This window comes from Spinacia oleracea, chromosome 4, assembly GCF_020520425.1.
Source record: "Spinacia oleracea cultivar Varoflay chromosome 4, BTI_SOV_V1, whole genome shotgun sequence".
Lineage (NCBI taxonomy): Eukaryota > Viridiplantae > Streptophyta > Magnoliopsida > Caryophyllales > Amaranthaceae > Spinacia > Spinacia oleracea.
In genome coordinates, this window is record NC_079490.1 from 3825325 (window position 1) to 3847815 (window position 22491).

Sequence of the window (22491 nt, forward strand, 5' to 3'; positions counted from 1 at the left end):
GTCTAACACAACAAAATCCACAAGAATAATAAATTTACCTACTCTAACAGGCACATCTTCCAAAACACCTAGGGGGTATTTCACATATCGGTTGGCCATTTGCAGAATTATGTTGGTAACTTTGAAGTCACCCATGTTCAATTTAGTACAAACAGATAAGGGCATGACACTAACACTAGAACCTAAATCACATAAAGGTTGCCAATATTACATGGAATAGAGAAACTCCCAGGGTCTTTCAACTTGGGTGGAGACTTATTTTGTAGTAAGGCACTTCACTCTTCGGTAAATGAAACAGTCTCCACCTCACTAAATTCTCTTTTCTTGGTGAAAATGTCTTTCATGTATTTAGCATATGCAGGTACTTGAGTAATTAATTCAGTAAAAGGAACCTTTACCTGTGAAATTCTTGACCACTTCTAAGAACTTACCAAACTGTTTGTCTAGTTTGTTCTTAAGCTAACGGTGAGGAAAAGGAAGTTTGATAAGTGGGACTTGTATCTCAACTTTCTTCTCTGCCTCGGTGCTAGCCTCATTCTCCTCTACTTCCTTTTCAGAGACTACCTTCTCAACTTCTTTTTCAACCTTACCACTAGCAGATGCTCCAACTCCACCCTCAATAGACATAGGTGGCCCATCGTACTCATAACCACTTTGAAGGGTGATTGCGTTAGCAGTCTCCCTATTTTCAGGTTGTGAAGGGATTTGACCTGGAGTTCTCCTCGCAAGACTAGTGGCCATCTGGGTCATATATAAATGATCTTATTATGAGCAATAAGAGCATCAATCTGAGTTTCATTAGCCAAAAGAGATTTCTGCATGGTGAACATCATATTTCGCATCTCCACTAACATAGGATCAGGTTGTGGAGCCTGAGACTGGGGTGGTGAAGTATGTGCTTGTTGAGGAGTATAAGATGGTCTGGGGAACCCAGGTGGTCCGCCAGGCTACTGTTGTTGTTGATAATTACTCCTTGGTTGATATGCTTGTTGGGGTGGTGGAGTCTGTTGAATCTGGTGAGGGTTTTGAACATTAGTACTCTTATATGATAAATAAGGATGATTTTATATCCCTCATTATATGAATGGGAGTACAAATTGATCTGCTTGTAGGCCTGAAATGTGTTACATTGCTCAATGGAGCTTCTACACTCCTGTGCATAGTGACCAGACACTCCCAAAATTATCACATACATTTACCGCTTGAGCATTCATTGCAGCTACACTAACTGGTTGGGAATTTTGAGATGATGTCGCTTGCATGTTATCGAACTTGTAGTGTAAAGCGGTTAATTGGACAGTAAGTAATTCAATTGAATTAATCTCATGCTTACCACCTTTGTTGGGCAGGCCTCTTGGATTCCCATGCTGGGCATTGTGAATGGTCATCTCCTCAATCATCTCCAAAGCTCTAGACATTGGGAGTTGCATGAACCTCCCATTTGCAGTAGAATCAAGAATCACTCTAGAGTCATTGCCCAGACCATTGTAAAACTGTTGAATAAAAAACCATGGTTGCAGACCATGGTGAGGCACTCCCGTTGCAAATCTTTGAATCTTTCCCACACCTCATGTAAGCTCTCTTCAGTCTGTTGGGAAATAGAAATAATCTGGCCCCTCAGACGGGCAGTCTTCTCAGGTCGGAAGTATTTCACATAGAATGCAAGGGCTAATGACTCCCAGTCAGTAATCTTCATAGCCGCTCTATTAAGCCCATTGATCCATAACTTTGCCTTTCCACTCAGAGAGAATGAGAAAAACATCTCCATGGTCTGCTCTATATTAACACCTTTCTGCTTGATCGTTGAGAATTACCGAATAAAATACTAAATATGGAGATTGGGTCCTCACACCAAACCGATGTCTATCAATCATGTTGATCAAGGCAGGCACAATTTTGAAATTTTTAGCATTAATATTCGGCATGATTGCCTTTGGTAGCACAGACAGACTAGGCTTGGAGTAGCATGTAAGCCTTAGCTCTGGTTGGTCACTCATCTCTGAATATGTATTAGAAAGATTTCTAAGATTCAGAGTCAGATAGATCTCCTAGATGTTTGATGAAGTTTCTTCGTCTATGAAAGCTTCTTTCGGGTTCGGGATCGTATGAAATAAGATCCTTAGTACATGTGGTTATATGCATAAACAACTAAAACTACAACCACTTGTGAGATCTGATCTCAAGGAACAAGTGTCCCTTGAGATAAAAGAGAAAAAATAGTCTAAACAAAACCAATAGTAGAAAATAAAATTGTTGCCCCGAAAATGACGCCAAAATTTGTTAGGCTAAGTCGTATCACCTTGTCAAAAATAAACCTAAATTCAATAACCAAATAGCAAGGGAAGTCAAAATCGAATCCACAGAGAAACTATATTCTTTCTACTATTAATCAACAGGTCTAGACTATTGATATCAAGAAAGTTGGTTTGGTTTAATATGATTAAAACTACGACGATAATCAAATAACGATGATAAAAATGTTAAGGGAATCTATGGCAGCGGTTCACCACAAATGCAGACTAGGATTGGACGATGGTCAATAATAATCAATTAACAACCATAACTACGAAAACATGCATCTCTCGAATTTAATGAATTCCTTAGAAAATACAACTAGCAGGCTCTCGCAATTTACTAGAAATAGCCCTATCTAATAGTCACAAATCTTAAACATCAGATTTATACCTCTCGAGGCATAATCTAAGGTTAATCAAGCAATCAAAATAGTCCGGCCGGACACAATTGACGAAAAAATAAAACAGAATATAGAAATCACGATCAGTAATCAACTATCAATATCAATCCAATCCCAATCATACATTTATGGATCCCCTAAACCCTAGAAATTAAACTACTCACTCATACTAAAACTAAACAAAACAAACATATTTAATAAATACATAAATGAAATTCAATAATGAAATAAAAAATAAGACAATACCAAACTGAAGAACGAATGATGAACTTGAAATATTGAAGCTTGGATTAAAATTGCAAAAGTAACTGATAAGGGTTTGAGAGAGAAAATAAACTAAGTAAACAAAAGTGCTGAAAATCTAAGATCATTTCTAAGTCCTTAAGACTTAGTATTTATAGTCTTGTTCGAAATTAAGAAAAACCGAGTCATTAAACTAAGGAAAACACGGAAAGATTGTTGTCGCCATATTGGGCCACCATCCGCCCGATCATCGTGCTCGACAAGGAAAAATGTTGTATCTCCAACCGCCGATCGGGCAGCTATTTGCCCGTTTTGCAGCTATTCGCCCGATCGGGTGCGCGTGCAAAATTGCCTGATTTCCATCTTCAAAATGTCATATCTCCTTCATTATTCGTCGAAATTAGGCGAGTGACCACCCGTTCGAAAGCTCTTGAAGTCTAGAATCCAACCCTATTAGAATCACTGCATTTGAATTTGTAGAACTTGAGTTATCATTAAAGTAGTGGACTACAATCATTTTTCTACTTATTTCATTATTTGCTTTGCTTCAAAACTCTTCCAACTCAATATTCGTGCTCTCAAAAGTACATCACCTCTTGCAGTGGTTCAAAAGTAGGAATGCATTAAAATATGTTAATGTCTACAATGATAAACCTGAAACTACAAACACACTACAAGGAGCGCATTAATACTAAAAATGGCTCCGAAGAGCACAATTAAGACCAACCATCAACGAGGGACGGAGGTAAAACTCTATATAAAATAGGCACATCAATACCCGTTCCAAAAAATCGAGAATCGGAACCAGAACATGTTGCAACATGTTCCCAATTTTGTTACCCGGAACCGGAACCTGTACAAGAGATTCCAGAACCTGGGGTTCCGGTCTTCCGAATCCTCAGGTTCCGAATCCTCAGTTCCAGATCCTCAGGTTCCGAAACCCTAGGTTCTGGAGCCTCAAGTTTCTAACAGATACCGGTTACGATTCAGAGTACCCTAAGTTTTTGTTCACCCCTAAGTGCAACGACAAGTTCCACCTAAAACTTCAGTTAAAATCTCATTGATGTTGACAATTTATCAAAAGTTGTTGGACTATGCATTAACCAGGTTTTCATTTAACTCACGACTTTTTTATAATACCAATTTCAAAATAGTCAGATTTTTTTCATCAGTGGCCATTCTCATGTCAAACAATCAAAGCAAAAATTATGTAACAAATGAATAAACGAGACACTTATAAGGTAGAAAATTAGAATTAAGAGAATACCTAGTTATTGTTCCGGACAATGCCTCGGTTGTTTCATGTAATTTAGTCATTTATCTTAATTAAAATTAATTAAAATACTAAACTATTTTTATTTATATAGTTGAGATTTAATTAGTATTTTTTTGTCGGTAAAATTTAATTAGTATTCCCTCTGTTCCTAAATGTTCTTCCCATTTTCCTTTGGCACACTTGCCAATGCACATTTTATATAGTTAATATCTCTAATTATGTATAATTAAAAATTCTCATATTGTTAAAATACTCATTTAAACGATTCAAACAAGACCTCACATGACTATATTTATTCTTATATATTGCACATTTATTCTTATATATTGCACATAATTCAAAAGATTCTCTTCTATGTGAATAGTGTTAAGATTCTAAATGGGAAAAACACTAAGGAAGGGAGGGAATACTTCTTAACAAATAGTTTGAGATCAATATTATTAATTAAAATATTATTTTTGAATTTCTATACTTGCATGTATAATTGAATTGATTTTGTACTTGCTTCGTAAATGAATTTATGTAACTCCGTAAATGATTTCATGTAATTGAATATTTTAATTGAGTTATTTTGAAAAATAAACCTCGGAGTAATTTGATTAATTATAAATAGTAAAAAAAAATATGCATAAATATTGCATGAATATAGAAAGTTGTATATTTTGTAGAAAAAAAGTTCATTTGAATGGAAATAAATTGTACGGAGTAACATTTTTTAAAAATCTCAAGGGGCGTAACATTTTCACTTTCTTTGGACCCTGATAAATTAAAATTGTCTGACAACCCATCATATTGGAGAAAGAATAATTAGTTTCTTAATAGATCTGATCTAATTACTTTGATATATATGCTTATATATAAAGCCGTAAAAACATCAATCAAATACAAAAAGAGTTATTTTTCTCCAAAATTATTGTCTTTAATTTATCACTTCACCGTCATTTTTATTTTATTATTTTAATAAAACTGTCTGCTACTGCAATTTCTGAACTTATATGCAAAAAAAAAAAAAAGTATCGTGATCATGTTTGGTATGTTGCAAAAGCTAGCACATTCATGGCTGATTTGCAAAAGAAACTTGGGAGACGATCTCGGTTGTATTGTAGGAATGATGAGAAGGGAGGAGGCCGATGAACAATTGGTATTATATGAAGTTCATCTAAAACTGGACTCCCAAATACAACTTTTGAGCTATGGATTACATGAATGGAAGATGGAAGGAAGAAACAGACGGCTAAAATGTTTTGTTCTCAACATAAGCTCTTGAGGGTAAATGGTTATTTAATTCAATCAAACAGATGTGCAACCTATATCAAATGTTAATTTCTATGTCGACCCATTTTAAGACCTTCATTTAACGAGAGTTCATATCTCTTGTTGTTTCTGCACTTGTTTCGTAAATGAATTTACGTAACTTCGTACATGATTTCATGTAATTAATATTTTAATTGAGCCATTTTGAAAAACAAACTTCAAAGTAATTTGATTAATTATAAATATAAAATTATATGTATAAATATTGCATGAATATAGAAAATTGTATATTTATAGAAAAAAAAATTCATTTAACTGAAAATAAAATGTAACATTTTTTAGAAATCTCGAGACTTTTTCACAACATTTTTCACTTTTCAATTATTTTTTGTAACTCAAACTAATATAAATGCAAAAAAAAAAAATGTAATAATTTTCGTAAATTTTTTGAGTAGGAAATTATAAATATGACATAATTATTTTTGAATAATTTATGATACTGAGTATTCTTTTAATTTTCTATTTTCTTTAACACCGGATTTCATGAATGAAAATATTGTATACGAAGTAGTTAATTGTATAGAGTATGTCTCATCATAATATTTGGATTTTTTTTCAAAATTATCATCTTATGAAGTCCAATTTTTCAAACTTATCACCTTATAAAATTTTAATTTTAAATTACCACCTTATAAAATCACAAACCTTCAAAGTTACCACATGTTAACGAATTTTGTCAATTTTTCCATTAACAGGTGGTAACTTTGAAAGTTTATTTATGTTTTTCCTTCAAAATTTCCACTTTTGGTTTTAAAATTAGCACCTTATAAAATCACAAACCTTCAAAGTTATCACCTGTTAACGGAAAAATTGACAAAATCCGTTAACAGGTGGTAACTTTGAAGGTTTGTGATTTTATAAGGTGGTAATTAAAAATTAAAATTTTATAAGGTGGTAAGTTTGAAAATGTGAACTTTATAAGGTGGTAATTTTGAAAATTTCCTAATTATTTCTATCACTGATATTTTCACCAACTGCTCGTTACAACAACAAAAAAATATTTTCCTCAAATTCCATTTGTATTTGCTTTACAAGAACGTATGAATAGATCATTCAAGAGATATGTATTAAAAAATTGTAAAAAAATTGACGTTGAATTAGTTTTGCGATAATAATAAAAAACCTAATACGTGATGAATCATATTTATATAGGGTATTCTAGGCTCATTTAGGTTGCATTTCTAGGCATTCGTCTCATTTTAGTTGCATTTAGAGTCATAATTGCATAAGTCGTCGTTATTGTACTCTATTACGCTCCGTTTGTGTTTTCTTTGATATTTCAGGTGATTTTACAATCATTTGGGTGCTTTCGGAGTGTTTGGAGGTGGAACGAATGATCACCGGATGGTTTGAGTCGGAGACGAAGTGTTTGATCGGAGAATTGAGTTTTCCGGGGATGATTAACTCGATATATCGCTTGTGCATAGCTCGCAAGACCCCTCGTTGGCTCGCAAGACATCTATCGTAGGCTCGCTACATTTATCGTTGGCTCGCAAGATCCCTCGTTGGCTCGCAAGATCCCTCGTTGGCTCGCAAGACATTTATCGTAGGCTCGCTACATTTATCGTTGGCTCGCTACATCCATCGTCGTGCCTCGTCGCTTCATGGTTGCTTGCTTCACTAGGCCAGCGAGGGATGGCTCGCTAGCTCCCTCGCTGCCTCGTTGCTCGTCGCCTTGGCCTGCTATGCATCTCACTAGGCCAGCGAGGGATGGCTCGCTAGCTCCCTCGCTGCCTCGTTGCTCGTCGTCTTGTCTTGCTGCACTTCACTAGGCCAGCGAGGGATGGCTCGCTAGCTCCCTCGCTGCCTATAGCTTCGTCGTCTTGTCTTGCTGCACTTCACTAGGCCAGCAAGGGATGGCTCGCTAGCTCCCTCGCTGCCTATAGCTTCGTCGCTTGGCTTGCTACACACACGCACAGGGCAGCGAGGGATGGCTCGCTAGCTCCCTCGCTGCTCTACCTTCTTGCTAGTCGCTCATCATGATGCCAGCGAGGGATGGTGCGCAAGATCCCTCGCTGCCCATGCCTCGCCATCTATCTTCCCGTGTGCGCGGCTCGTGCTCGGGTTTGGCTGCCACATCATCGCTCCATCGACCAATCATCGACGACTTTTATTTTTATTTTCATATTTATTTAATTTTTTTTATTTTAGAAAATAGGAGCATATAAATACTCAAGAACTAATTAATTTCCCTCATGTTATTATTTTCCTAGAATTCTTTTAAACGTTCAGTTTTATTTTTCTCTCTACACATTATTGAGCCCTAGTTCATTCCATTCAATTATTCAATATAGAGGTATTTTCATAATTCTTCTTGCTTCTCTTGCTTTGAATTATCGTTTCTTATTATTGTTCATTATGAAATTCATTGTTAATTCATATTTCTTGCTTTGAATTATCGTTTCTTATTATTGTTCATTATGAAATTCATTGTTAATTCATATTTCATGCTTGTTAATTCAATTATGAGCGAGTAGTTTTATTCTAGGGCTAAGTAAGGGAAGCCATGTTTATACCATGATTGATATGCATTAAAGTTCGTTAATTTATAAATTATGATTGAGTAATTCCAATTGATTTGTTCTTAATCGTTGATTCATGTTATCGGCCAATTTCATGGATTAATTATCTAGCTAATAGGAATTAGAATCGAAAGATCGTGTTTTTAGAGGCTTTGTACAATTGGCAATTCTGATTATGTTAGCGACCGTACTGCATATGTTGAATTGAAAGTGTTAAGACCCGACCGTAGGATTAGCATGTACTTTAATTACTCGGCCTAGTTTATTCGTTGTCGAATTGAATTGTGTTATTGGATTGGTATAAGCATGGTGAACCGAACAGACGCCCTAGACCTTTAATTCATTGATAAATTACGCATTTTTATTATTGTTTTAGCTTTAGTAGTTAATACTCAAACTCAACTTTCGTTATTGAAATAGTTCGTATAATTGGGCAAAAACTAATAGAACTTGTCTCCCAGTGGGATCGACCCGTATTTGCTAAGTATCTGCTAACAACAGACACCGTGCACTTGCGGTATCACTTTTTAATTCATCAATACGGAGTATCAATTTTTGTACAATACCCTGGTCTGCTCGATTCCAATCTAAACAAAACATTACTTATACTTTTCCCTTTTATTTGGTCTTTCTACCATCTGTTTTTTTCCCGGTCTAATTGATGATTTGAAGATTTATTACTACAACACAATGGATTTTGTTTTGGAATTATGCATTAAGAAGAGACTCACATTTTTCATATTGGTGTATGGTAGTTGATCGAAATGCAATATCGACATAATTTGCGATAGTTGATTGAGTGTATTAGTGTATATCAGTATATCGTTTTTCGGATTTCGAAATGCAAAATTTGACTTAAAGACCGGTAGAACTCTGATAGTTGTTATCATATAAGGATTTGTTCTTTTCGCCTCGCAAAATAAGTTTAGATAAGTTTAAAAATTAAGATATAAAGGTCATATTAGTGATTTTCGAGCGAAAAAACAAGGTATTAGTCAAAAGTGAAGTTTACAACCTCATCCCATGAAAAAACGATTTACAAACTTATATGAAGGAGAGGGAGAACTTTAAATGCATATTGATTATTGAGTATTGCAAGGGGATTGAAAAGAAAATGGTGTAAATGGTTTGAAGAGAAAACACATCTTAGTTAGTGTAAATTATAAAAAGTGTTTCTTCAATATCGTTATCAAATATTGCAAGGGGAGTAGGCAAGTCCGGAATCAGAGAAGAGAGAATGTAAATTGCAAGTTGCAAGTAGTTAAGTATGGGGCGAGAGAACGAGTAGTTCAAGTAGCGTATTCACTCAATCGAGTACGTCCAAACCTTTACTTTATTGAAATCATTTCTCCTATTAAACACTTTAAAATTACCCAATTTGTTTAAGAATTATAATTCACACGTCTTATATTCCGCCATGACATCTAATAAGCGAGGCTGGTAACTTCAAGTATGAGAGCATTTATTCGTGTATTCATTATTTTAGAACAAAATGTATGAATATTTTTTTGTTAAAAAAAAGTTAAAATCAATATGAAAATCACAAAAACAATTCCTCCCTTTTTACACACACCAAAATTTGTACTCCTTAATCCTTATAACTTATTTTCCGAAGTACAAACAAAACATCAATGCAAGTTGGCATAATTTCACAAGAAAAAAACAGATGTTATAATCTTTTACATGTAAATAAACCACTCACATTTCTAACCAAGCCTCAGAGACATATTCTAATTTACAAGAACTATATTTTTCCCTCCTCTATACATCGCTCCTCTCCCTAACTATTACTGGAACCCAAATAACGTTTTAATTTCAACATTAGAGACTATTTTCTCAAAGAATTAATTAATGGAGCTCGATGCCACATGTTAGAAATTTTCCTAATGCTATGGCCCATCGTATTCCATATGAGTCATACATGTATTTTATTGCAGGTAAAGGCCCTGTTTGGAAATTGGCTGTTGGCTGTTGGCTGTTGGCTGTCGGCTATTTTACTTTGCTATTTTGACTGGCTGTTCAAGTTGGCTGCTTTTGTTGGCTGTTTGACTATGGATTGGTTACAAATATGTTTGGTAAAATCAGTTGTTGGCTGTTGGCTGTAGCTATGTAAAATGACATTTAAGGACATTTAATGTCTTTTATTCATTTTTCGATACATACTATACTGTGTATTGTGTACAGAGTAAAACATAATTACAAATAAATAGAATATAAATTAAAAATAAATTACTTTATGCAATAGTATTAATAAATTATTATTTTAATTAATAATTACGGAGTAATAATTAATAACTAATAATAAATAATCAATGATTAATAATTAATAATTAATAATAATTAAATTAAATTAATAATAATTATTAATTATTAATTATTAATTATTAATTAATAATTAATGATTAATTATTAATTAATTATTCACTTTTAGTTATTAGTCATTAATTAATAGTCCGTAATTATTAATAATTCATTATTAATTATTAAAAATTATTAATTATTAATTATTAATTATTAATTATTAATTATTAATTATTAATTATTAATTATTATTATTAATTATTAATTATTAATTATTAATTATTAATTATTAATTATTAATTATTAATTATTAATTATTAATTATTAATTATTAATTATTAATTATTAATTATTAATTATTAATTATTAATTATTAATTTAATTATTAATTATTAATTATTAATTATTAATTATTAATTATTAATTATTAATTATTAATTATTAATTATTAATTATTAATTATTAATTATTAATTATTAATTATTAATATTAATTATTAATTATTAATTATTAATTATTAATTATTAATTATTAATTATTAATTATTAATTATTAATTATTAATTATTAATTATTAATTATTAATTATTAATTATTAATTATTAATTATTAATTATTAATTATTAATTATTAATTATTAATTATTAATTATTAATTATTAATTATTAATTATTAATTATTATTTATTATTTATTAATCATTAATTATTAATCATTAATTATTAATTATTAGTTAATTAGTAAAAAAAAAGGACAAAAAAGTAATTTAGATAGTGAAATGCCAAAAGCCAACTCCAAAAAGCTAGTGTTACTAGCTTTTCATTTTTGGCGGAAAAGCTGGCTTTTCAGCAAGCTAAAAAGCCAGTTACCAAACATATTTTTTTGCTGTTTGACCAGATTAAAAAACCAACCGCCAAAAGCCAATCAAAAAGCCAGCAAAAAGCCATTTGACAAACAAGGCCAAAGTATCATTGCGTGTGATTTTCTCACTATTACTAATTTACTCTGGTCGATGTTTGCTTGTAGTCTCTATATGACTATATCCATTACAAAGTGGAGAGTTTTCAACCTTTAAGACGTGGAGATATCATTTCGGCCCATTTTCACAAAATCACCAAATAAAACGAATGTGCGAATCATAAATCACTTCACAACTCGCTTTCTTTATTTTTCTAACACACAGACACACAGTGACAGAGTCCCTATAAAAACTTACCCCAACGCCTAAAACCCCTCTTTCCTGACTTTTTCCCCAAGTTTTCTCTCTCCTCAAACCGCACACTCTCCCTGCATTCGTAGAACATTCAAGACTAATCAAATTCTTCTCATTTCGGCGACAACAGCAGCTAGGGATTGCGATTTTCTCAAGGTTTGATTCACATTTTTCTTTCATAATCTTCGTACTTCTGTGATTATTCTGCAAATGTAAATTTTGTTCTTCACTTAAAATCAGTTCATTTTGTGGAAAATCGGTTGAATTATTTGTTCGAAATGAGTTCGTTGTTGTGATAAGATTCTTTGACTTAACTACTTGCGATTTCTTAAGGTTTGAATCACGTTTTCTTCATAATTTTCGTACTTCTATGATCATTGTGCAAATGCGAATTATGTTCTTCACTTAAATCAGTTTGTTTTTCTGGAAATTCGGTTGAATTGTTGTTCGAAACGAGTTCGTCGTTGATAATATCCGTACTTCTATTATTGCTGTGCAAATGAGAATTGCGTTCTTCATTGAAATCAGCTTAATTTTGTGGAAAATCGATTGAATGATTGTTCGAAATGAGCTCTTTATTGTGATAATATTATGCCTAAATCACGTTGTAATTAGGTAAAGAATCTTGTCAGTTTCTCTTTATAACGCGCGAGTTTGCTTTTGTGACTGTTTTGGACGAATTTGTGTTAATTTCGTCTTAATAATGTTTATATTATTTGAGAAAATAGGTTGTAATAATGTTTATCGTTGTGTAGGAAATAGGCCGTTGTAATTTTGTAGAAGAGATGTCGTGTAATTTTAGATGAGTATTAACGGAGCTACTCACATCAAGCGAGTTTGTATTCCTCCCGTGATTAGGTGCCGATACATAATAAAATGCACCATGCCTTACTTGATTGATTTAGATTGGACTATTAGAGACGAACGAGTAGACGAGATTCGAGATTCTCGGGCAACTAATATGCAACTTTAACATTTTAAAAAATCAATACCTGAAATGCAGCGAATGGGAGCTTGGGTGGTTAAGAAAGGGTTAACTGTTGGAAATTATGGAAGCAAGTATTTCATCAGTAGGTTCTAAGTGACTAAATGAACAAGTCATATAGTTCCGTACCTCACTATTTGTTATGGAGTAGTTTTGTATGCTTCTTTTGTGCCTTTTGTTTATTTTGTGTTCCTTGAAAGTTATGCTATTCTAATGGTTTCTAGCTACATTACTTGCTCAAATCGATATTATTTTCTTATCAGTTTTATTGTTTTTATTAGGTTCATTAGGTGTTGGCATTTTTATTGGTCGAGGGAAACCCCATTATTCCATGGGTATCAACAAGTAGGGACCTAGCAAGAGATTTAGCTTAGTTTTCAATACCTAGAGAGTTGCTCATGGCAACAAGAGCTATCTTGCGCCGGAGGAGAGCCCTTGCCAGTGCGTGGACTCAACCCAGTGGCTCGTTCCGTTGTTTTTCGAGTTTTGAGCATGGGCAATCATGTTCCGCTCCCCACTCACAGGATTCAAGTTTGGCTGTTGTTCTTCCTTCTCTTGATTCTGATTCAAGGAACGAAAGGAAATCATTTTCATTAACCAAAGATAAGTTACAACTTTTTTCCTCCGTTGGGATTCTACGCAACAATTTGAGTGGGAGCTCAAGATTAGTTGATGAACGCCTGAACTATAGATCGTCTTTAGGAGCGGCCTGGAGGTCACAACTTTTGCGCTATTCTTCAACAGCAACATCAGGTCAGCCAGAGTTTCGGAGCGGTAATGAAAAAAGTGAAGAAAAGATTGCTACTCAAAAGGAAGCTTCACCTGAAGAATGTGATCAGGCAGTTGAAGGCCTCAGTTCAGCTAAAGAAAAAGCGAAAGCTAAGCAAATGCAAGAACTTCGTAAGAGTGGAAAATCAATACTGCGAAGAGTGTGGGCTACACTTTTAGGAATCGGGCCTGCTTTGAGGGCTGTTGCTTCAATGAGCAGGTAAAACCTTTTTAGTTTTTACTAAATCCCTGTTTGACAAAGTTGTCTGTAGATTTACTTTCATGGATCAATTTTCCGTTACTGTAGAGCGGATTGGGCTATTAAGCTTGTACACTGGAAGGATGAATTTGTATCTACAATGAAGCACTATTGGTTGGGCACAAAATTACTTTGGGCTGATGTTAGAATAAGCTCGAAGACGCTGGTGAAGCTTGCTAAAGGCAAGAGTCTATCAAGGAGGGAGAGACAACAACTCACCCGCACTACAGCTGATATCTTCAGGCTAGTTCCAGTTGCAGTTTTCATTGTTGTCCCATTCATGGAGTTCTTGTTGCCAGTATTCCTGAAGTTATTTCCCAACATGCTGCCATCAACTTTCCAACACGAGATGAAAGAACAGGTAATTGTCAATTTGTCATGATGACGTTTGCAAGTAATATGGTATTGTCACAGACTTGTCGGAGTTGTCGCTATGTCTCGTGCTCATGCTCTCCGTTTAAATTTATTTTTGTTACGGGGTTGTAAATTGGAAGTCAGACTGTTGTGAAATACTATAGAAAAACTATGCAACTTGTTCTCATGTTTTTACTTTCTTGCATGGAAGTATGTTTTAACTTTTAATGAACTTGATAATTATAATGTTTTCCCTAAATCAAGAAATTACCTTTACTCTTAATTGTGCATAGTAAAAGCTTGTTTTCTGTTTGATTGACTTCTTTAGTCTGTTTTGTTTTTGGTCTGTTCACTTATCTTTATATAGCAGCTCCATACTAGCTATATGAACAGGCTGTCTGATTTCTTGTTCCTCAATACAGAAGTTTATTGGATCTTCTTTCTATCTGTCTTGTTTACTGTTACTTGTGTTGAGGATCATAGTATTGTATGAGCAGCACATGGTTTATTGAAGAAACACTCTTTAACTGAGTCTTGAGCTATCAGCTATGATTTATCCCTAGTAAATAAGGCTATCTATTTTTGAGAAAGCGGAAATGTATTATGTTTTTCTCATGTATGAGGGTTGTTCAAGTGTGTATTAATTATCGTTTTACGTACTATGATTGTTGTATCCTGTGAATGGGTCTATATGTTACTCTCTTTGTCCCATAAAATTTGCTATTATGTGGAAACTGAAACACGAGAGCTTGTCATTTGCTGCAATGTGTATAATTTGAATCTTTACTAGTAGCAACAACTGGGTTTTGGAATTCGATTATCCTGTTTAGAAGACTAAACATATGGTCTAAGGATCTCAATTTATCTGCTAAACTTCTTCAGGTCAAGTTGTGCTACATACAGTGCCATACTTTCAACACTGTCACTCTGTTTTGCTCTTACTCTAAACACTGTCTTTTTAGGCCTGTTATCCTATATCTTTGGTGGAATTAATTTATTAAGAATTTAGGAATATATAGGATAAGAGAATAGTTCTCACGAAAATGGCACAATGCTTTGTTTCTTAAACGTTTTACTACTGGCACTTTATCCTTCAGGGAAATCCAAAGGTGAAGTTATGTTGTAACTGTAGAATCATCACATTCTAAACCGCTGCAGTTCTTGTCTATTATAATAAAGAATTAAAAACCCCATAAAATGAACACAAAAGTATACCATAGTATTGCTTAGTACAGAAAAGCTCTATGTGCAACTGCATTTTTTTGTTCATACCAAAAATATCATTGGCATTTGATCGCCTCAATTTGGTTTCCAGTTTGCCTTTTGCATATTCTTACTACTACATTTCCCAATGAGATATGTTAGTGCAGCAGGTTTCCTATTTTCCACTTGTTTGTTCGGCAGATGGGGAGAGTAGTGTGAGCTTCTAGTGGTGACTTGTTGTTATACCATGTAATGCAATTTGAAATTCAATAAGATGTCTATGCGCTCATACTTGTAACTTTTCTTATAGGAGGAGATGAAAAGGAAACTAAATGCAAGAATAGAATATGCCAAGTTTCTTCAGGATACAGTGAAAGAAATGGCAAAGGAAGTCCAGAATTCTCGCAGTGGAGAGATTAAACAGACAGCAGAAGATCTTGATGAATTTGTAAACAAAGTAAGGAGGGTATATGTGTTCATCTTGTAAGAATGTTTCCGGATTTACTTTAGTTTCCTTGATTCAATCGTTACTTTAACAGGTTAGGAGGGGTGAAGATGTTTCTAATGAGGAAATTCTGGGTTTTGCTAAGTTGTTTAATGATGAATTGACTCTTGATAACATTAGCAGGTTGGTGGGTCTCCTTTTTCTCTAGACTGTGTATGACCTGTTTTATATTTTTTTCCAGTTCATCTGTCTTCCTTTGTTTTTGTGACGTTGATTTGTTTTGTTCAGGCCTCGATTGGTAAATATGTGCAAATACATGGGTATTAGGGCATATGGAACAGATGCATTTTTACGTTTTATGCTTCGAGACAAGCTTCGGAAGTAAGTTACCATACTTACCAATTCATTATTTGTTTATTATAAGTACAAGCCACTTAAATGTATTGGGGTAATATATCTTATGTTAGGGAAGTTGTGCATAAATTTTACAGACTAATACATCGAACAAGTTTAGAGCACTAGCTTTGAAACTTCCTTAAAGTAGATTTTAGGAGAGCCATAGTCAGACAATTCTTGAATCTTTTCTGTAAAGTTGTTCTACACTTTAAACTTGTTGAATACAAATTTTGTAGATAAAGGAAAGTTTAACTTTTTTATTCTGGTGTATTGTGCCTAAATTTATTTTATTCATAATTAAGTTGATCATTCTTTAAGAAGTGAAAATTATTTTATGGTATTTTAGCTTTAGATTTCAACCTTTCACCTCTCCCGAAAAAGTTTAAAATAATAGGAGGGGGAGGGAAGAATCCAGATTTGAGTTAGGCGCATGAATGTGATGAATAGTAATGCTCCCTATGAATCCAATTTGATTTATGTGAATTCCAACAATATTTCTATTTCAGGTATTTGGTCGGTCAAACCTTTTCTGTCCTGCTATCACTCAACTTATCTCATATTTAGTGTCACATCTTGAATCCTTTTTTGCAGTATGTGACTATGTGTACCCTTTTTTACTCTTGGATTCCTGATTTGTTGAATTTTTCCAAGTAAAGTGAGATTGTGGACTCGTCTTTATTTATCTGATTAATTTTGTTTTTCCTATGCTTTAACATTTACAATGGTGCAATTCTGCAGTGGCTTTGTTGTCTATTACTCTTATTAAAAATAAGAGTATTGTAAATTCATCATCATTGTTGATTGGTGAACAATGTTAATTTTCTATTATTCAGTTGTTCAATGTAATAGGGAGACACTAACTACCTTCTATTTGAAGGATTAAAGAGGATGATAAGATGATACAAGCCGAGGGTGTTGAGTCTCTTTCAGAGGCAGAGCTTCGTCAAGCATGTAGAGATAGAGGTTTACTTGGTTTACTCTCTGTTGAAGAAATGCGTCAACAGGTTTGTTCACAACTATACCAATTCATTTTCTCCCACATTAATTGGTTTTACACTGCTTATGAGTTGTGAATTTGTGATGATATAATTGTAATCTAACCATTTTTTAATGGTAGCAGTGCCTTTTTACTCATGTTACCTGGCTGAAATGATAAAATTTTGAATCCATACAAATTGCTAATCACTAGAATAATTTATGTTCATCTATATTTTACATCCTGGTCCGTAGTACTTGTTTTTGGCCAATGTGCATTCATTCAAGTTGTCTTGTATGTGCAGCTGCGTGATTGGCTGGACTTGTCTCTCAATCATGCTGTTCCGTCATCTCTTCTAATTATTTCCAGGTATGCAATGTTATACTTGGTAATTCTTTTGGTTTTTGGATTAGGCTGTGTTAAAACTGGCTAAGGCTACTTCCCGACTTTATCCTCTGTTCTGTACTTCTTTTGGCAGAGCATTCAATGTGTCCGGAAAAATCAAACCCGAGGAAGCTGTGGAATTTGCTATTTCTTCTTTGCCAGATGAGGTTGTCGATACCATTGGAGCTACATCTTTGCCTTCTGAGGATTCTGTTTCAGAAAGGAGGAGAAAGTTAGAGTTCCTTGAAATGCAGGAAGAATTAATCGAGGTATAAGTCTCTTTTCCTCCCTCCAAACACTTTAGGTCTTAAACTGTACAATTTTACTGGCTGTTCGTTGACCTCATATCTCTTCTCAACCTTCTGAACAAAACCATTCCTCTAAAACTTGCTTCATTTGTCGGAGGAAAGTTTTTTTAAATTTGCTTTAGTGTTGATTTTAAGACTCTATAAGTATACTCATGTTATAACTTACTAAATTGTAGGAAGAGGAGAAGAAAATGAAAGCAGAAGAAGAAAAGGCGAAATTGAAGGAGTCTATTGTTAGCGAAAAGGATGTTGCCTTGGAAGAGATGGTGGATGCAACTACCAGGGACGCACAAGAATATGCAAAGGCTGCATCATCAGATACCGATGATCAGCTTTGTAAGCTCAGTCGTGCATTGGCTGTTCTGGCTTCAGCATCTGTAAGAATATTTTGGTGCAGCATCTTTTTATGATGGAGTCTCTTATGTTACGGAATACGGAGTACTAATTTTGACTTCGGTTTCTTTTACTCTCTTTAGTCAGTGAGCAGGGAACGGGAGGAGTTCTTAAGACTTGTTAATAAGGAGGTTAGTGAAAACTTGGAACTAATTAATTACACTACTGACACCACTGGTTTTCTTTAAACAAGTATTGTCACCACTTTAGGATGATACAGATTTACTTCTTTAATCTCTTTTCCAGATCGAGCTTTACAATACTATGGTGGATAACGAGGAAAAAGAGGGAATAGAGGGGAAAGTTGAAGCTGAGAAGGCGTACAGAGCTGCTCGGAAAGTTGACGAAGAGGAGTCGGATGATACTGCTCAAGTTTCTTCAGCGCTGATAAATAAGGTAATATAGGATCTAAATAAGTTTTGTTTTCCTGATCCATCTCTTAATTTAGCTGATATTGTTTCATTGTTTGATGGATCTTCATATTTCTTGTACGGGTTGTACTTATTGAATTACTGGGAATTTTCTGTTTTAATGTATCAGGTGGATGCTATGCTTCACAAACTTGAAAAGGAAATTGATGATGTGGATGCAAAGATCGGTGATCAGTGGCGATTTCTTGACAGGTATGCTATTAAGAATAGTAGTTGGGGAAATAGCAATAGAGCCAACCTTCACAAGGTTTATTTCTATGCCACGTCATCATTATACAAACCTCATTTCTAACAAACCTTATGCTTACAATAGACAAATCTATTTAAAGGTTTATGTCGGGACCCACGAATATATCATCGTACTCACTTACTCACATAACAAATAAAATATTATTTTACTTTCTTTACTTTATGAGATGCAACTAGGTTTGTTTTTAGTAACCTCTCTTAAAACTATTCGGACTAGCAATAGTAAGGTTTATATACAAAACCTAGTAAGGTTTGTATACGAACCTCAAAATCATTAAACAAACCTCATGAAGAACCTCTTATTGCTTTTGCCCTTAGATGTTTAAATTAGCCCGTGGAGATTCTTGAGTGGATTACTGTGTTTCTAAGTTGGCTGAGCTGAATCCGAGATGACGAATTGTTTTAGTCATGTAGCTAACTTCACTTTCTTTGATGAATTACTCTTAATACCCTGAAATCTGGTAACAATAAGATTAATAGAAAGGTTTCTTGAAGTTGAGGTTAAATATGTAAATGCATTGATATTAAATAAGGTCGTCGTTTTATTTCGCATGTTTTACGTTCTTGCACTGACTGCTATCGTTCTTTTATTTGTTTATATGTAAAAGCTTGCTATAGTGTTATACAAGCTTTAGAATTAAATACTGCATATGAGTAAAAAATGCTGATATTAAACCTGTCTCTGCCATTAGGGATCACGATGGAAAGGTGACTCCAGAAGAAGTGGCTTCTGCGGCTGCGTACCTGAAAAACAAAATTGACAAAGATGGTATCCAAGAGCTCATCACCAAGCTCTCAAAAGACAGAGGTTCGTTTGATATACTCTCTCCGTCTTTTAAGTAATTGGCCACGTTTCTGTTCAAAACCGTCTGAATAATAGGTTACATTCTAATATTAGTAGCATATGCTTTGAACTTCCCCGTATTCCGTTTGTTCTATAATGGTGTGATCGAGGGAGTATTGTTTCAATATAGTTAGTGATTGATTTTTCTTCCCTAATCCGAGCCGTGGTAACCCCAACCCAACCTGAACTGAAACCAAAATGACGTGAAATCGACCCGATTTGACCTATTTATCATATTTGTAGTAATATTAAGTTTTACAATGTTTATGATATTCTTTGACACAACCTGAAGCTAAACCCGAAACTGACCCATTAAGCCGAATTGCCACCCCTTATATAGCTGGTGATTGATTTTACTTCCCTGGCATGAACTTGTTGCTGGCGATGTTTCCTGATACCAGCAACACTTGTGTTTGCGCCTAGTTTTAGGAATGTTCGTGTGTAGTACATGATAATGAATAAATTAATGTGTAAGTGGGGTTAATGGTGGTATTTTAATAGTTTACGTGGGAGAGAAACAAAAAATAATTGGTGCAAGTGGGGTAGAGAAACAATAAAGAATTAGTGGTCTCATGCCAAAAGATAAAGTATTCAGAAACGGCCGAAAAAGACTAGTGTTGCAAGTATTCAGAAACGGGACATAATTAACCAAAATTAACTCTAATAATGTACTAAATAACCCATTAATAGTACATGATCACAAGAATTGCAGAATTTTCTAAGACCCCCATTCAATTTTCAGTTTCAATATTTTTCTGATTTGGATCTAATTGTTTATTTAGTGTTTATTATTATTACTATTTTGTGGTACAGTAATAACATTAAGGCATAAAGGGAGTACCATTTTTAATTTTTTATCATTTTATGTACCATAAAACATCTTTTTTTACCTCCGACTAACTATTCTCTTGCTATTACTTGTACTATGGTAATATTTTTTTTACCAGATGGGAAGATACTCGTTGAAGACATTGTTAGGCTAGCCAGTGTGAAGGTTGGAGATGAAGCTGAATCTGAAAGATGAATAGATTCATCCACCTAGTAGATTTTTGGTAGACGGTCGTTGTTCGACCTGGTATTGAGAATAGTGCTTGAACACTGACATAAAATACGAAAGTTTTGGTAAAAAAACGTTCGAGTTGGGTGAAAATGGTGCCTAATTTTTTAACTCAGGCCACCTTCTATGCTGTCATAATTCATTTACCTTGTAGGTACACATTACTACATTACTAAAGATGATATTTTCCTGCTGCTTTGCATATGAATTAACATAGAAAATGTTATATGTGCATATATATGATACTTCATACTTCAATCATGTGTCTATGTTACTAGTAGGATTTTCTGTATTGCTCATACAAGTGGATATTTATGTGCATATATATGATACTTCATACTTCAATCATGTGTCTATGTTACTAGTAGGATTTTCTGTATTGCTCATACAAGTGGATATTTCGTTACCGGGTGACCTATTTGCATTTAACCATCTCTGCTGCTAAAGATGATTGTGAGCCGGTCTGGGATTCGGGTGGAGTCATGGGCCTGATGTGTATGGCCCGTGTCAAGCCCATTTGTAATGTGGTGGGTCGGACTGTCCGAAAACTTCAGAAATACGACACAGGCTCATGTGTCCCCATACTTAGATGGTAATTTTGCTAACGGGTGCCTCTTTGCATTTTACCATCTCTGCATACTAATTTAACAACAGTAATGAGGCTTGAATATTAGCCTTGAAGAGCTCGGAACCTTGTGGTGGAGATTGTGTCTGCATCGTGCATGAATGTTGTCGATTGTTCAGGGAACAAAGCAGGGAAGTTTTTTTTTTCCATTGTTATAGGGAAGGAAATAGAGCCGCATATTGGTTTGCAAATAGAGGAGTTGAATAGACAGCGGAGGTTGAGAATAATCCAACATCCACCTTTGGAGTTGGGTCGCCTTCTTCGTGAAGACATGGTTGGGGTGGCTTTATCGCGTCTTGTTTCATTTTAACTCTTTATTTTCGTTTTGGGTTGAATTGAGTTTCGATCATCGTCCGAATAATGGACAACCCTAACAACAGGGGTAGTGGACTAGTGGTGGATTGAAATGAAGGGGTATGTAAATGGGATTGTAGATTTGTAGAGAGAAGGGCATTGGTGGACTGGTGGTTATAGATAGGGGTGAAAGTTTGGTAGAAAAAACCAAAACCTAACCGAATCGAGATTTTTCTATTCGGTTCGGTTTGGACTGAAATTTTAAAAAATATTGGTTTTATGGTTTGGATTGGACTGAAAAGTTTGAAATCCGAATAAACCGAATTAAAACCAAATAAATAGAACTCGGCTAAAAGTATAATAAAGACCAGAAAATTGGCTAAAAACAGATATAATATAGGCCAAAAATAGGCCCAAATGAAATGCCCATGAAAATTCGGTTTTATGGTTTGGATTGGACTGAAAATTAAAAATCTAGTTCGGTTTGGTTTGGATTAAAAGATTATTTGGTTTGGATTCGGTTTCAATAAATAAAAACCGAATTAGTTCGGTTCGGATTTGGTTTGGGCCTTAATCCAAATCGAAAACCGAACTTTCGCTCCTAGTTATAGACTTATAGTTGGGTTTTCCCTTTTTTTTGTCAAAAAAGGGGGGAATTAAACGCCTAACAAGCACGGACCTTCACGAGAAAGCATGGTATGACGTGGGCAGGAATGGGGTCCGTTGATTGTGTTCGGATCACATTTTAAAAAAAAAACACGACATGACTCCGACATAACAAAGCATGTAAAATTGACAGAATCAAACACATGAGATTATGAGAACAACACGAGGGCTTGTGTGTGCGGCTGTGCCTGGGCCGCCTTTTTTTAATTATTGCATTATTAGTGGGCTTGATGTGAGATGGGCCTGGTCCAAGATACGGGTTTGACAAGACCAATAACCATCTATAATGGGT

At 34.4% G+C, this 22491-nt stretch overlaps 1 protein-coding gene across 1 annotated transcript; it reads left to right on the top strand.

Moving 5' to 3' along the window:
* The first annotated feature begins 11430 nt into the window (after positions 1–11430).
* Positions 11431–20875, top strand: LOC110783392 (uncharacterized). Its single transcript, XM_056826725.1, has 15 exons — positions 11431–11718; positions 12829–13535; positions 13623–13935; positions 15442–15588; positions 15671–15759; positions 15865–15957; positions 16850–16976; positions 17253–17317; positions 17427–17601; positions 17817–18017; positions 18117–18164; positions 18280–18429; positions 18574–18656; positions 19406–19521; positions 20505–20875. The coding sequence occupies exons 2-15, from the start codon at positions 12946–12948 to the stop codon at positions 20579–20581; spliced, it is 2274 nt and encodes a 757-aa protein (XP_056682703.1). The 5' UTR covers positions 11431–11718; positions 12829–12945; the 3' UTR covers positions 20582–20875.
* The last annotated feature ends 1616 nt before the right edge of the window (positions 20876–22491 follow it).

Bases quoted from the DNA above. Each gene is read 5' to 3' on its own strand.
- LOC110783392 (XM_056826725.1), top strand. From the start codon at position 12,946: ATGGCAACAAGAGCTATCTTGCGCCGGAGGAGAGCCCTTGCCAGTGCG. The intron at 13,536-13,622 runs GTAAAACCTTTT...CCGTTACTGTAG, and splicing joins GCTGTTGCTTCAATGAGCAG to AGCGGATTGGGCTATTAAGC. The intron at 17,318-17,426 runs GTATGCAATGTT...TTCTTTTGGCAG, and splicing joins TCTCTTCTAATTATTTCCAG to AGCATTCAATGTGTCCGGAA.